The 13,680-nt window shown below is 49.0% G+C and overlaps 1 protein-coding gene across 1 annotated transcript; it reads left to right on the top strand.

Annotated features, from left to right (window-relative positions):
* Positions 1-3,785: 3,785 nt before the first annotated feature.
* On the top strand, positions 3,786-13,215 carry LOC144952702 (lymphocyte antigen 6E-like). The gene is made up of 4 exons (XM_078883182.1): positions 3,786-3,916; position 6,348; positions 6,797-6,922; positions 12,998-13,215. Exons 1-4 carry the CDS (start codon positions 3,863-3,865, stop codon positions 13,213-13,215), a joined length of 399 nt encoding a protein of 132 aa, XP_078739308.1. The 5' UTR covers positions 3,786-3,862.
* Positions 13,216-13,680: the final 465 nt, after the last annotated feature.

Below are 13,680 nucleotides of genomic sequence, written 5' to 3'. Positions count from 1 at the left end.
AACACATATGGGATGAGCCCAATGGAAAAAGGGCACAACTAGCAAGCGGTGCAGAAGATGCTGCAGGCCGACATCATTTCCCCTTCGTCAAGTCCATGGCAAGTTCCGGTGGTCCTAGTCAAAAAAGTCAGATGAGTCACTGAGATTCTGCATAGACTTTCACTGCCTCAGCACCGTCACGCTTGCTGACGCATATCCCCTACCGTGTATATGTAGTGGTGATACGTGCTGGCAGGGAGGATCGTGAGACAGCGCGTGGGGGGGTGGCTACATCACGGTCCGCAGGCGGGTGCCCACATCGCGGTCCGCATAGGCCCCGTCCCCTGGAGCGGAGGGCTATGAAAGGCGATGCGCGGAGGCACTCGGGGAGTTGGTAACCGGCGAAGACAGAAGACGGAGGAAGAGATAGGCCCTGGGACCCCTAGCCCCGCTGCCCTTGTAAGGGCCGGGGCTCTGTGAGGCTCAGAGGCGAGGCCTTGGGATTCACGGCCCGACGCCCTTGTAAGGGCCGGGCTGTGTAACTCAGTGGTCGAGACCCGTGGCCTGGCAAGGCGGGTCTGATAGCTCCCCGTGGGGAGAGCGTAGCCAGAGAGCCTGAGTGCAAGGCAGAGTTAGGCACGCGTACCCTACGGGAGAGACTTAGTGCGTGGCGGAGCCGGGCGCTCGTAGGGGTCTGATAGCTCCCCGTGGGGAGAGCGTAGCCGGAGAGCCTGAGTGCAAGGCAGAGTTAGGCACGCGTACCCTACGGGAGAGACTGAGTGCGTGGCCGAGCCAGGCACGCGTAGCATAGGCGTTATCTCGGTTGTGCCTGTCACTATGCAACCATTGTGAATAAATAAGTGCTGCCCCGTCAACTCGTCTCCCGCCATTATTGAAAATATTACATATAGATTACACACTTGATGCATTGGCGGGAGAAAAAATTATTCAGTAGGTGGGATTTATTGTCTGGTATATTAGTCACGTATACAATTGTATGGCCCTTCAGATTGCATCGGCAATGGTCCAGCTCAAAATTTAGATAGACTTAGCAGTCCTACAATGGTATACATGCCTAATATACATGAACGATGTCAATGTTTTCATCCGGTCCTTCGCCAAATACATTGGCCGATCGCATTAGTTATTCCTGCGGTTCCGGAACGCAAACTTGAAGCTCAAGCCATTGAAGTCTATGAGTCAATGAAGTCTCTATGTGATGAGTATATGGATCTTTGCTTGGTGTGTCTATGGGTATCTGGGTGGTGAATCTATGGGTCTCTGTGTGGTGAGTCTGTGGTTCTCTGCAATATGAGTTTATGGTGTGGTGTGTATATGGATCTCTGTGTGATTAGTCTATGCCTCTCTGCATGAAGAGTCTATGGGTCTCTGCGTGATGAGTTTATGGAACTCTGTGTGATGCGTAAATAGGTCTCTGCGTGGCGTGTCTATGGGTATCTGTGTGGTTAGTATATGGGTCTCTGCGTGGTGAGTCTATGGGTCTCTGTGTGGTGAGTCTATGGGTATCTGTGTGGTGAGTCTATGGGTATCTGTGTGGTTAGTATATGGGTCTCTGTGTGGTGAGTCTATGGGTATCTGTGTGGTGAGTCTATGGGTATCTGTGTGGTTAGTATATGGGTCTCTGTGCGATCAGTCTATGTGTCTCTGCGTGGTGTGTCTATGGGTATCTGTGGGGTTAGTAAATACGTCTCTATGTGGTGAGTATATGGCTCTCTGTGTGGTGAGTATATGGGTATCTGTGTGGTGAGTCTATGGGTCTCTGTGTGGTGAGTCTATGGGTATCTGTGTGGTGAGTTTATGGGTATCTGTGTGGTTAGAATATGGGTCTCTGTGTGGTGAGTCTATGGGTATCTGTGTGGTTAGTATATGGGTCTCTGTGCGATCAGTCTATGTGTCTCTGCGTGGTGTGTCTATGGGTATCTGTGGGGTTAGTAAATACGTCTCTATGTGATGAGTCTATGGGTCTCTGCGTGGTGAGTCTATGGGTCTCTGTGTGGTGAGTCTATGGGTCTCTTTGTGGTGAGTATATGGCTCTCTGTGTGGTGAGTATATGGGTATCTGTGTGGTGAGTCTATGGGTCTCTGTGTGGTGAGTCTATGGGTCTCTGTGTGGTGGGTCTATGTGTGGTGAGTCTATGGGTCTTTGTGTGGTGAGTCTATGGGTCTCTGTGTGGTTAGTATATGGGTCTCTGCGTGGTGAGTCTATGGTTGTCATTGTGGTGTGTCTATGAGTATCTGTGTGGTGAGTCTATGGGTCTCTGTGTGGTGTGTCTATGAGAATCTGTGTGGTGAGTATACTATATGGGTCTCTCCTTGGTGTGTCTATGGGTATCTGTGTGTTGAGTCTATGAGTCTCTGTGTGATGAGTCTACGGGTTTCTGTGTGATCAGTCTACAGGTCTCTGTGTGGTGAGTCTATGGGTATCTGTGTGATGAGGCTACGGGTCTCTATGGTATGCGGAACTTCTTTGCCACCATAAGTAGCCAACCACGCGAAGCGGAGGTGCGTGTGGAAGGACAACAAAACTGCGCACGAAAGAATACGTTTCTAAAAATACTGCTTTAGAGGGAATTTGACATGAATAGGAGGCCCGTGTAGGGAAAAGAAACCGGGCTGACAAGTAAAAAAGCTAAACGTCCCCCGTATCGCCTTAACAGACTTTTGGGGCACCTAGGAGGCGAGTTGGGTGGGAACAGAAAATTTGAAATCAGCCGTGGTCTATCCACCGCTCGATTGTCATCACGGAATCTCAGGACTCGCAGTATACAGGGTTCGATCCCGGACCCTGACGATTACTGCTGTACATTTGGATTATGCTCCCCGTGGATATGTTATGGGTGTCTGTGTGGTGAGTCTACGGGTCTGTGTGTGTGAAGCGATAGAGAAATATTTAAAGCTACGCTGCACTACGAACCAGGCGTCCCGATTTGGATTCCCACTCATGGCCAACACTCGTGGCAATGATCTAAACCGGTACTGGGCCTCCCCTAGGTCGACTCAACCTTAAATGAGGACCAGTAGCGATGTGTAAACATCGCCATTGGGGAGATAAAGGCAGACTGGCGTGGTGTTGGACAACCACCCATTTGCATGCCGTTCCGGCCTTCATAGGTGCTCGATAATATCACTTGCCGCTAGAGGTTGTCAAGGCTATTTGTCTTTATGTTTGTATATGTACGGGTGTGTGTGTACGTTCAGGTCTATGTGTATAGGTACAGGTATGTGTATTTACAAGTGTGAGTGTACATGCAGGTGTGTGTGTGTACTTACAGGTGTGTACATGCAGATGTGGGTTTATATGCAGGTGTGCTTATGTGCAGGTGTGAGTGTGTGTACATTAAGGTGTGAGTATATATAGGTATGTGTATGTACAGGTGTGTGTGAATGTAAAGGTGTGTGAATGCACAGGTATATGTATACATGATTGTGTGAGTGTGTGTATTGAGGTGTGTGCCAACGTGCAGGTGTGAGTTTGTGTATATGCAGGTATGTGTGTGTAAGTACATGTGTTTGTGTCCATTCAGGTGCGAATTTGTGTATATGCAAATGCGTTCGTTTCTATTCAACCCACGCCACTTCGCGTGCCAGCCACATTTGCGGATGTCGAGCAACGAGCTCCGACAAATATATTTGCAAACCACCCGAAACTATTTGTATGGGATATGCAAATATATTTGTAAGAGTGTCTTCCCCGATCCCATTATTATCTGGGGCTTATAAAGTCTCTCAGTTCACCACGCAGACGCAGTCACTGCTCCAGGGATATCTCTCTCTTTCTCTCTCTGACTCTGCAACTCTGTCTCTCTCAACTCGCCGACTTTCCATCCCAAAGCGCCACAACGCCAGGCTCCACGACTCTAACCATGACTTGCCACCTGCCGAGTCTGCTCCTCGTGGCGTTGCTGTTCGTGAGCGGAGTTGAGTTGTTTGTTGTTGCAACAACACCAAAGCAACGCCGATACTGCGATATATATAGAGATGTTAACTACCTCGGCTGGTATACAGGAGGACGTGGGTTCGATTCTGGACTCTGGCGATGCCTGCTGTTGTATATTTGATTCTGCGTGTCTCTCTCTCTGTAGAGATGATAGCTACCTCGCCTGGTATACAGGATGATCATGGGTTCGATCCCGGACCCTGACAATGCCTGCTGCTGTACATGACCGTACTTGTCAATGTATCAGAAACAGAAAGTACCCAATCTTGACTTGAAGCTCACGTGACTGCAAGAATCCATACTCTTTGGTTCTTTCGGTAAATTTACGTAGGTATAAAATAAAATAAATCACGACGTTTCGGGCGCAACACAAGCGTCCGTCATCAGGTGGGAAAGCATGGTCTGCTGCTGAGGCAGCTGAGGCAGAGCAGCAGATCATGCTTTCCCACCTGATGTCGGACGCTTGAGTTGCGCCCGAAACGTCGTGATTTATTTTATTTTATACCTACGTGACTTACCGAAAGAACCAAAAAGTTTAGAAAGTACCCAATAAATATCCACAACAAGGTATAACTACATAGTAAATCTAACGCATACAATTTACGTTTTAATGTTTTGGGGTGTTTATTTTCGGTACTCGGGCTGAACGATTAATCGATTTCAAATCAAAATCGCAATTTGAAACAATGCGATTAGGAAATCGCAAAGGCTGCGATTTTTTGAGATTTGAAAAGTCATATTACTTTCTTATTGGAATGGTTTAATTTTCTATTATTATTACTTATTTTATTGAACTTAACAATTGTTCTCCGTTTGATTTTTCTATTTCAATTAAATTTTTTTTAATAAATAGATGTTTAAAGCAATTCATATATTTTAAGTTCTCATCCTTGCATTATAATATATAGAGCAGTTGATATTTTGATGGTATCGTGTGGTAATGTTCCATCACATATTTTAAATCTATTACACAGTGAATATTGAACTGAAGCTTGACTTAAAAATGTTTAATCGCAAATCAAATAAATATTTCAGAAAAATCGCAATTAGATATTTGCCCCAAATCGTTAAGCCCTATTCGGTACACCCTGTGTGTTGGACGTGTTTGGTGCTGCGTATGCACGCTCGCATTCCTTTTTGAAATTAAATTGACTTCTCTTTTCCACTTGAAACTTTCGTGACTGCAGGAATTCATACTCTTGGTTCTTTCGGTAAAGTCACGTAAATAGAAAAAATAATAAGATAAAATAAAAATAATGAAATAAAAATAATAAATAGAAAAAAATTAAATAAAAAACCCCCACGACGTTTCGATTGCAACACAAGCGGTCTTCATCAACCACACCAACAACCACAACAACTAAAACAGCCACAACTACAACAGCAACAACAATCAGCAGCTTCATCAGGCGGCGAGTTGCGAAAATGTGTTCGAAAATGCCACGAAGTGGCGGTGACGGCGGCCTGTGCCAGGCTAGGTGCACTTTGAGGCTATCACGTGAAGGCTCGCTGACTGTAGGTCTCGGGTCAGACCCAGCAGGTGCCGTGGACTGACTGCTGTGCCAGGCTAGGTGCAGGGGGAGGTCACGGGACAGACTCTGCAGGTGCCATAAGTTGACTGCTGTGCCAGGCTAGGTCCAGGGGGAGGTCACGGGACAGATCCTGCAGGTGCCATAGGTTGACTGCTGTGCCAGGCTCGGTGCCGGGTGAGGTCACATACGGCCCCTGCAGGTGCCATAGGTTGACTTCTGTGCCAGGCTAGGTGCATGAGGAGGAGGTCACGCGGACAGACCCTGCAGGTGCCAGGGGTGTGACTGCTTTGCCAGGCTAGGTGCAGGGGGAGGTCACGGACAACCCCTGCAGGTGCAATGGGTTGACTACTGTGCCAGGCTAGGTGCATGAGGAGGAGGTCACAAGGACAGACCCTGCAGGTGCCACGGGGGTGACTGCTTTGCCAAGCTAGGTGCAGTGGAGGTCACGGGACAGACCCCGCAGGTGACATGCATTGACCGACTGAGATGACTGTGCAGATGCACCACCTGTGCCCCCCAACTGCTCCATCTCGCTGCGTTTTATCCGTCCGCGTCGCTCCACCTGCCCTCCCTTGATGTTGGATGGGCGACTGCCTCCAACTGCCAAAGAAGGAGCGTCCTTAACGAGCCTCCTACACAAACCCTGTACACACCCCGTACAAAGACAAACATCCCCCGTTTAGCCTGAACAGATTGTTGGGGAAAGCGCCATTAGCGAGTAGCAGCGCCTACGAAGGCCGGCAAGGAAACACGAGGCTGTGGGTGGCCAGCACCACGCCCGGCCGCCTTTGTCTCCCCAGTGGCGATGTTTCCTCCACACCGCCACTGCACCAGGTTACCCATTTGAGAACGAGTCGACCTCGTGGGAGGAGGCCCCAGGGTACCGCTTCAGATGATCGCCACCTGCGGTGTTGGTGGCCGTGAGCGGGAATCAAACTCGGGTCGCCCGGTTCGTAGTGCAGCAACGTTATGATGATGATGATGATCGTCTGCCGTGATAACGATGGTGATCGTCTGCCGTGGTGATGATGATGGTAATCGTCTACCGTGATGATGATGATGATCGTGTGCCGTGATGATGATGATGATCGTCTGCCATGATGATGGTGATGATCGTCTGCCATGATGATGATGATGATTGTCTGCCGTGATGATGATGATGATCGTCTGCTGTGATGATGATCGTCTGGCTTGATGATGATCATCGTCTGCCGTGATGATGATCGTCTGCCGTGATGATGATGATCATCTGGCGTGATGATGGTCGTCTGCCGTAACGATGATGATGATCGGTGTTGTTCTTGTGTCTTGTGTCTGTGAATATACAGGGCACAGCCTCAAATGCTACTCGTGCAGCAAGGCCCTCAGCAATGTTGCGTGCAACGCGGGCGGCCCCACCACGTGTTTCGCATCGGACGACACCTGCGGGACAATCGTAGGCTACAAGGGCTCCTGTAAGCGCGTTGCTATTCTCGAAAAGCGCGGGTTGGGGGTGGACTCTTTTCGTTCAGCAGTGACTCCCAGGCCCATGATGCACTCACGAGACGCGCGTCCGCCCTCACTGTGTTTTGAGTCGATGGGGTCTCTGTGTGGTGATGATTCTATGGGGTCTCTGTATGGTGATGAGTCTATGGGATCTCTGTGCTTTGAGTCGATGGGGTCTCTGCGTGGCGAGCCTATGGGTCTCTGTGTGTGATGGGTTAATGGGGTATCTGTGTGGTGATGAGTCTATGGTGTCTCTGTGTGGTGATGAGTCTAAGGGTCTCTGTGTGGTGAGAATATGGGTCTTTCTGCGGTGATGAGTCTATGGGGTCTCTGTGTGTTGAGTCAATGGGTCTCTGTGTGATGAGTCTGTGGGTGTCTGTGTGATGAGTCTATGGGTCTATGTGTGTGATGCTTTTGTGGGTCTATGTGTGTGTGTGATGATTCAAGGGGCCTCTGTTTGTGATGAGTCTATGGGTCTCAGTGTGTGATGAGTCTCTGGGATCTCTGGGTGTTGAGTCTATGGGTCTCTGTGTGTGAAGAGTCTATGGGTCTCTGTGTGTTGAGTTAATGGGTCTCTGTGTGATGAGTCGATGGGGTCTCTGGGTCTGATGAGTTTATGGGTTTATTTACGTGATTAGTTCATGGGTTTTTGCATCCCAATCGGAGACTCTTCCTCAATGTGTTGATATTTCTCTGGGGTCATCCGGTTTTTCCCCCTTCACATTTTTGAATTGACATCACGGTGTTCCGAGTATTCGGCTGCTACTATACATTTTCATGCGATGATAATGGTGATGATATCAGCCACCATTTGTGGTAGCGGCTTTTTGGCTTGCTGTCGAACAAAGGTGGCCACAGCATCATCACACGGCGCTGTCGGATGCGTTGCTTCTGCGGTTCTCTGGAACGCTCTTACTTCCAATATTAGGAAGCAACTGAGGGCTGTGCAATTTTAAATCATCATCTAGATTGACACTCATGTCATAAAACTACTTTTTGTGTTTTAGTTTGTTTTCCTTCCTCGCGCACCTGCAGTTAGCACGGTGGGCTATGTATGGTGCGAAAGAAGTGCAACATACACACATACATATACAGAGATCTACACAACAACCACCATTCGCCACTAAGTGGCATTGACGTCACAACGACGCTTGTGCCAGGCTATGTGCACCTTGAGGCCACGTTAAGTGTCGAACGCCCTCTGGCAGGAGGTCACGGGGCAGACCCAGGTACAACAGGTCGACTGACTGAGATGACTAGCTGATGCACCACCTGTGCCCCCTACTGTGCCAACTTACTGTGTTTTAGCCACCCGGCGCTCCACTCATTGTTGTGAGCGTCGCTCCTCCGCCCTCCGTTGTTGTTGGAGGGTTACAACCTCCAACTGCCCAGTAGCGTCCTTCACGAGCCTCCTCCACAGAGGCCGATCTTGACACCGCTGTTACCAGTAATCGGCAAGTCTACTCAGCTCCACATCCTCCTGTACCACGTCACTCCATCTTTTTTCTAGCCCATGCCGCGACCGTTTAGCCCCCTCTATCCGGCCGAAAAAAAGCTATTTAGGCACGCGGTGACTGGGCATGCGGGCTACATGACCCAGCCAATGCAGTCTTGCCTGCCGGAGGAGCTAACTGATGGGTCTTTGCCCAGATCTTTCAAGAATTTGTGAACTCCTCACGCAATCCAGCCCGGTTAAACCCAGGATGGATCGTAGGCAGGCCAGCCTAATAGTTTCCAATCTACGAAGATGCTCAATTAGGGGGGTCCAAGTTTCGCAAGCGTAGGGAAGGGATGGAATGACCGTGGCCGAGAAGACTTGAAGCTTCGTGCGGAGCGACAGACTCGGTAGCTTCCACACAGCGTTACGCAACCGATGAAAAGATAATGCCGCTCGACTGATTCTGAGTGAGACCTCTGCTGTCACACCAGAGCAGGTCATGAGCACACTGTCCAGGTATGGAAACTCTCCACTCTCTCTACAACTGTGGGGGTGGAGTATCCGATGGTGCAAAATACCCAGGCAGGTGCTTAGTTTTGGTGGGGCTGATGGTAAGGCCCCACCTTCTAGTGGCACGCTCCAGTTTCAGCAGCAGTGCCTCCAACTCCTCCTCTGAGTGAGCGGCAATTACCAGATCATCGGCATATGTAACATGGTTTACCAATAGGGAGCCATCCCTCAACCGCACCTGGGCATCGATCAGCCTCCCATTGTATGTAAATTCCTCTTGTACAGCCATCAAAGGCTTCATGGACTACGTGAACGAAAAATATGTTAAATAATGTGGGAGCCAGAGGACATCCCTGTCGCACCCCAAGGTGAACAGGGAATGACTCCGACTCCCGGCCACGTAGTTTAACCCGGGCCTGCTCACCATCATGAAGGTCCTTAATGATCGTGAGCATATGGTCAGGGACTCCATTGACCAGGTCAATAAAGCTGAGATGTAGGTATTGTTGGAATTTACTACACCTCTGCTGTAGCAAACGGACAGAAAATATGGCATCTTTGCAGGACCGCCCTTTCCTGAAACCACATTTCGGGCTCCGCAAGCCTCTCCTCAGCGGGCCTTGCAAGGCGATGTTGAATAATCCTTGCCAGGACCTTTCCCGGTACACTGAGGAGTGAGATGCCCCTGTAGTTGTTACAGTCTGTGCAGTCCCCCTTCTTAAAGAGGGGGACCACAAGGGCACCCTTCCAATCCTGCGGAACCCGTCCACTGGTCCAGACTGTTATAATGTAGGGCAGTCTGTGCACAAACGCCACCCTCTCTCAGCATTTCGCTTGGGAGATCATCTGTGCCCGGTGCCTTTCCTGGTCTCAGACTCTGGATCGCCTTCCTCAAAAGTTGGCACCTCAGCCAGCCACTCACAGGGGGTGACTTCTTCAAATATTTGAGGCACCGCAGCCTCAGCAGAGTCATCCCCACTTTGTCCCACGATGTTTTCCATGCCCAAGGATTTCCACGATCCCAGGACTTCACAGAAATGAATTTCGATTTAAAGCTTTCGTGACTGCAGGGATTCATCTTCTTGGTTCTTTCGGTAAAGTCACGTAGAAGGGAAGTAATAAAATTATAAAAATAAAACATAATAAAACAACTCTCACGACGTTTCGGCCACAACGCAAGCAGCCGTCCTCAGGTGAAAACCAGGTCTGTCGAGGCGACAGCGTCTGAATGAAACAGCACACGTGCTTGGAGCATGTATATAAGCTGGGTTGGAAGGGGGGAAACAAGGGCGCCTTGACAAAAGAATATGCATATCAAGAGGAATTTAGCATATTTATAGGAAATGCAGGTATGTGATTAGTACTACTTATGCCCGTGCATTATGCAGGGTTAGCAGCATCAAAGGGAGGGGATATGGGAAATGCAGGTATGTGAATAGCACTACTTATGCCCGTGCATTATGCAGGATTACCAGCATCAAAGGGAGGGGATAGGGATAGCATTAATAAAGGGAAGGAGTGTTAATAGTATGTAGCTGCAGTAACTTAAACCACCACGTAAACAACTAAAGTATAAATGACATAGTATCATCAGTATACTAAATATACTCTACAATAAGCTGAGTTACTAACAGTAAGTAATACATTACAATTCTACGTCGTAAAAAATATATATAATATGCTTCCATCTAAACTTTATTCTCTTACATCACACGAGTCTACACCATACTATATACTGCCATAGACAAACCCAACGTTAAATTATATACTGTATTGCTATAAACCTTATCCATTGTAATATTACACTATGTATTATTCTACCCACCCTAATGTATATCACACTGCTGTATATTCACTATACAATTACGATACTATATATTACTTTGTACATTGTATTAAGCATATAAATGTTATACTATTTGTTATTATACACTGTACCATTGACCGTCGTGTGAAAGATACTAAAAGGAAGCAACGAAATATGTCAATGGGAGAGTAGTGATGGGAAACTTGCAGCGGAGCAAAGAATCCATTCCCTGCGGAGAATACAATGCCGATGAGTGCATAAGTAGTACTAATCACATACCTGCATTTCCCATAAATATGCTAAATTCCTCTTGATATGCATATTCTTTTGTCAAACAAGCTTATATATATGCTCCAAGCACGTGTGCTGTTTCATTCAGACGCTGTCGCTTCGCAAGACCTGGTTTTCACCTGAGGACGGCTGCTTGCGTTTCGGCCGAAACGTCGTGAGAATTGTTTTATTATGTTTTATTTTTATTATTTTATTACTTCCCTTCTAAGTGACTTTACCGAAAGAACCAAGAAGATGGATTCACAGAAATGCTCAGCAAATCAGCAAACCTGTTCCTGGGGGGCGGAGATTGGATCACCGTTTTTCCCCCTAATGATGTTAAGAGGTGTGGCGCTGCAGGTTACTTTTTTGATGGAGTTAAATAGGGATTTATGATTGCGGGCCATTGAGGCAGACTCGATTTCCTCAGCAATCTGCGACCACCACCCATTCTTGCAGCACCTCACATCTCTCCACAACTTCCGACCAAAGGCTGCGGTAAGCCTCTTCATTCTCTGACGTTGAATTATGTAGACGATTAGAGTGGGCCTGTCGCTTTTTTTCAACCATCCTGAACACCTCCTCTGTCAGCCAGGGTCTCTGAGGATGTCTGGACCGCGTACCCAAAGAAGCCATTGCAGCTGCATGAGTCACAGCCCTAAACCTCGCCCATTTACCCTCGACATCAGGAGGAGTAGGGGACGATGCCTGCCCCAGCCGCAAGCGATGATGAAATTCTCGCTTGCAACTTTAATCAGAGAGCTGAGACCAGGCCACCTTAGGTTGAAATTGGGTCCTGGGTGTACACCCACCACTGGAGTGGAAGAATGGCAGGCGCATCTTACAGATGACAAGTTGATGGTCAGAGGGCAGTTCAGCTCCACGGTAGGTCCTGGTGTCAAGAACATGGGCTTGCATCCGCTGTTCCGTCACTATGTAGTCCAGCATATGTTCTTGATTGGACCCGGCATGCATCCATGATGTTGAGTGGATGCGCCGATGCCAGAACAGCATGTTGGTGATTACAAGCCCATGGGCTGCCCAAAATCTAGCTGCCTCCTACCGTTGTTATTGAGCTGATCTGGCCCATGCCTTTGAATCACTCCAGACCAGGTGCCAGCATCATGACCAACTCGGGCATTGAGAGGCCACTTTAGCCAGCACCTGTGACAGGAGGTCATAGAAGGCATCTGGCTCATCGGCCTTGCCTGCATCCCTCCATGGACTTCATGGATGTTCGTCTTCGGTGGGGGCATAAGTAACCACGACCACCACTCCTCGCCTCCGGTTGATGGGAAGGCGAGCCCAAAGTAGCCTGGGGCTTACAGCTTCCCACACCTCACCGCCACGCTCCCACGCCCTCTTCATTATGTTCAAAAGAAGAGCCATACCCTGTTGTTTGGCAGTCTCCTGCCCCGAGTAGAGGACTGTCCCCCCCTCATGGTGGCAGGAGCCAGAGCCAGTCCACCGGACCTCCTGAATGCCACAGAGATCCAGGCAGTACCAGTCCAGCTCCCGACAGAGGAGTGGCAGCCTCTCCTCCGCAGTGAGCATTCGAACATTCCACGTGGCCATCCGTAGTGGCTTTTCGTTGTTTCTGGAGGAGCCCCGAGGATGAAGATTCAATCTCCTGGCTCCGCCAAATAGGGTTTGGTCAGGAGATATCATAGACGCCTGTCCTCCCGGGGCCTCCGGCACAAGCTTATTAATTATATATTTTAGACGTGGTTTAGTGGTAATTTATTGACGCTGGAGGGGTTACCAGCCCATTGCACCCATCCAGAGCCCCAATTTAGCCGCTGTGGTGGCTACATAGACACCCACAGATTTGCACGGTAGGCTACGTACGGCACGAAAGAAGTTTAACACACACATACAGGTCACTTCTGAAAAAGGGATACAACGGCAGCTCTGCTGGGCTTACAACTGGTAAAATAACAATACAAAATATTTTTACGTGTTTTAACGATATTTTCTTTTTACTTACAATGAGACCCGCGTGCTTTCTCTTCTGTCCAGCCTACGTCATCACCAAGCAGTGCGTGACCATGGCTGTATGCTACGGCACCAAGCAAAACGACGGCATCAACAACAACGGAGTCACGGTGCACACCACGTGCTGCCAGAGTGACGGCTGCAACGTCAACGCCGCCCCTCGCCCGGTGGGCCCAGCTCACGTGACCCTGGCCCTGCTGGGCGTGGCCATCAGCGTCGTGGTCAGCAGGGCTCTGGTGTAGATCGTGACGTCACAGCCGCACCCCCCCACCCCCACGTGCCTGGGTTCGGTCCAATCACTTTCCCCTTCCATTCGCTTGTCTTACGACGCTTCCACCAGTGGAGCTGTGCAACGTTTACATCGTCTTGATTGTTAAACATACGTATGTTCATACATAGAGACAAGTAGACTCGTCACGCAGATACCCATAGACTCACCCCATAGATACCCATAGACTCATCACACAGGGACCCATAGACTCAATACACAGATACCCAAGTGGGGATTGATATACCATCATTTATCGAGAGCCAGACAGTTGATCCTGCATGGCAGAGGAGAATGGGAAGGTCTTTAACCTGGACTGGGAACAGGTCACGTAGGGTGTTCAGAGATTGTGCGGATGACTGGGGGGTGAAAGGAAGTCCTATACTCAAGGTTGGGGTGGTGGGTGGAGTAGCAGATTTGTGAGCCTTTCCAATGGCAT

This window comes from Lampetra fluviatilis, chromosome 69 (assembly GCF_964198595.1).
Source record: "Lampetra fluviatilis chromosome 69, kcLamFluv1.1, whole genome shotgun sequence".
NCBI lineage: Eukaryota > Metazoa > Chordata > Hyperoartia > Petromyzontiformes > Petromyzontidae > Lampetra > Lampetra fluviatilis.
The sequence above is the reverse complement of the archived record's forward strand: the minus strand, read 5'-3'. Positions and strand labels throughout refer to the sequence as shown.

Bases quoted from the DNA above. Each gene is read 5' to 3' on its own strand.
- LOC144952702 (XM_078883182.1), top strand. From the start codon at position 3,863: ATGACTTGCCACCTGCCGAGTCTGCTCCTCGTGGCGTTGCTGTTCGTG. The intron at 6,923-12,997 runs GTAAGCGCGTTG...TCTTCTGTCCAG, and splicing joins CGTAGGCTACAAGGGCTCCT to CCTACGTCATCACCAAGCAG.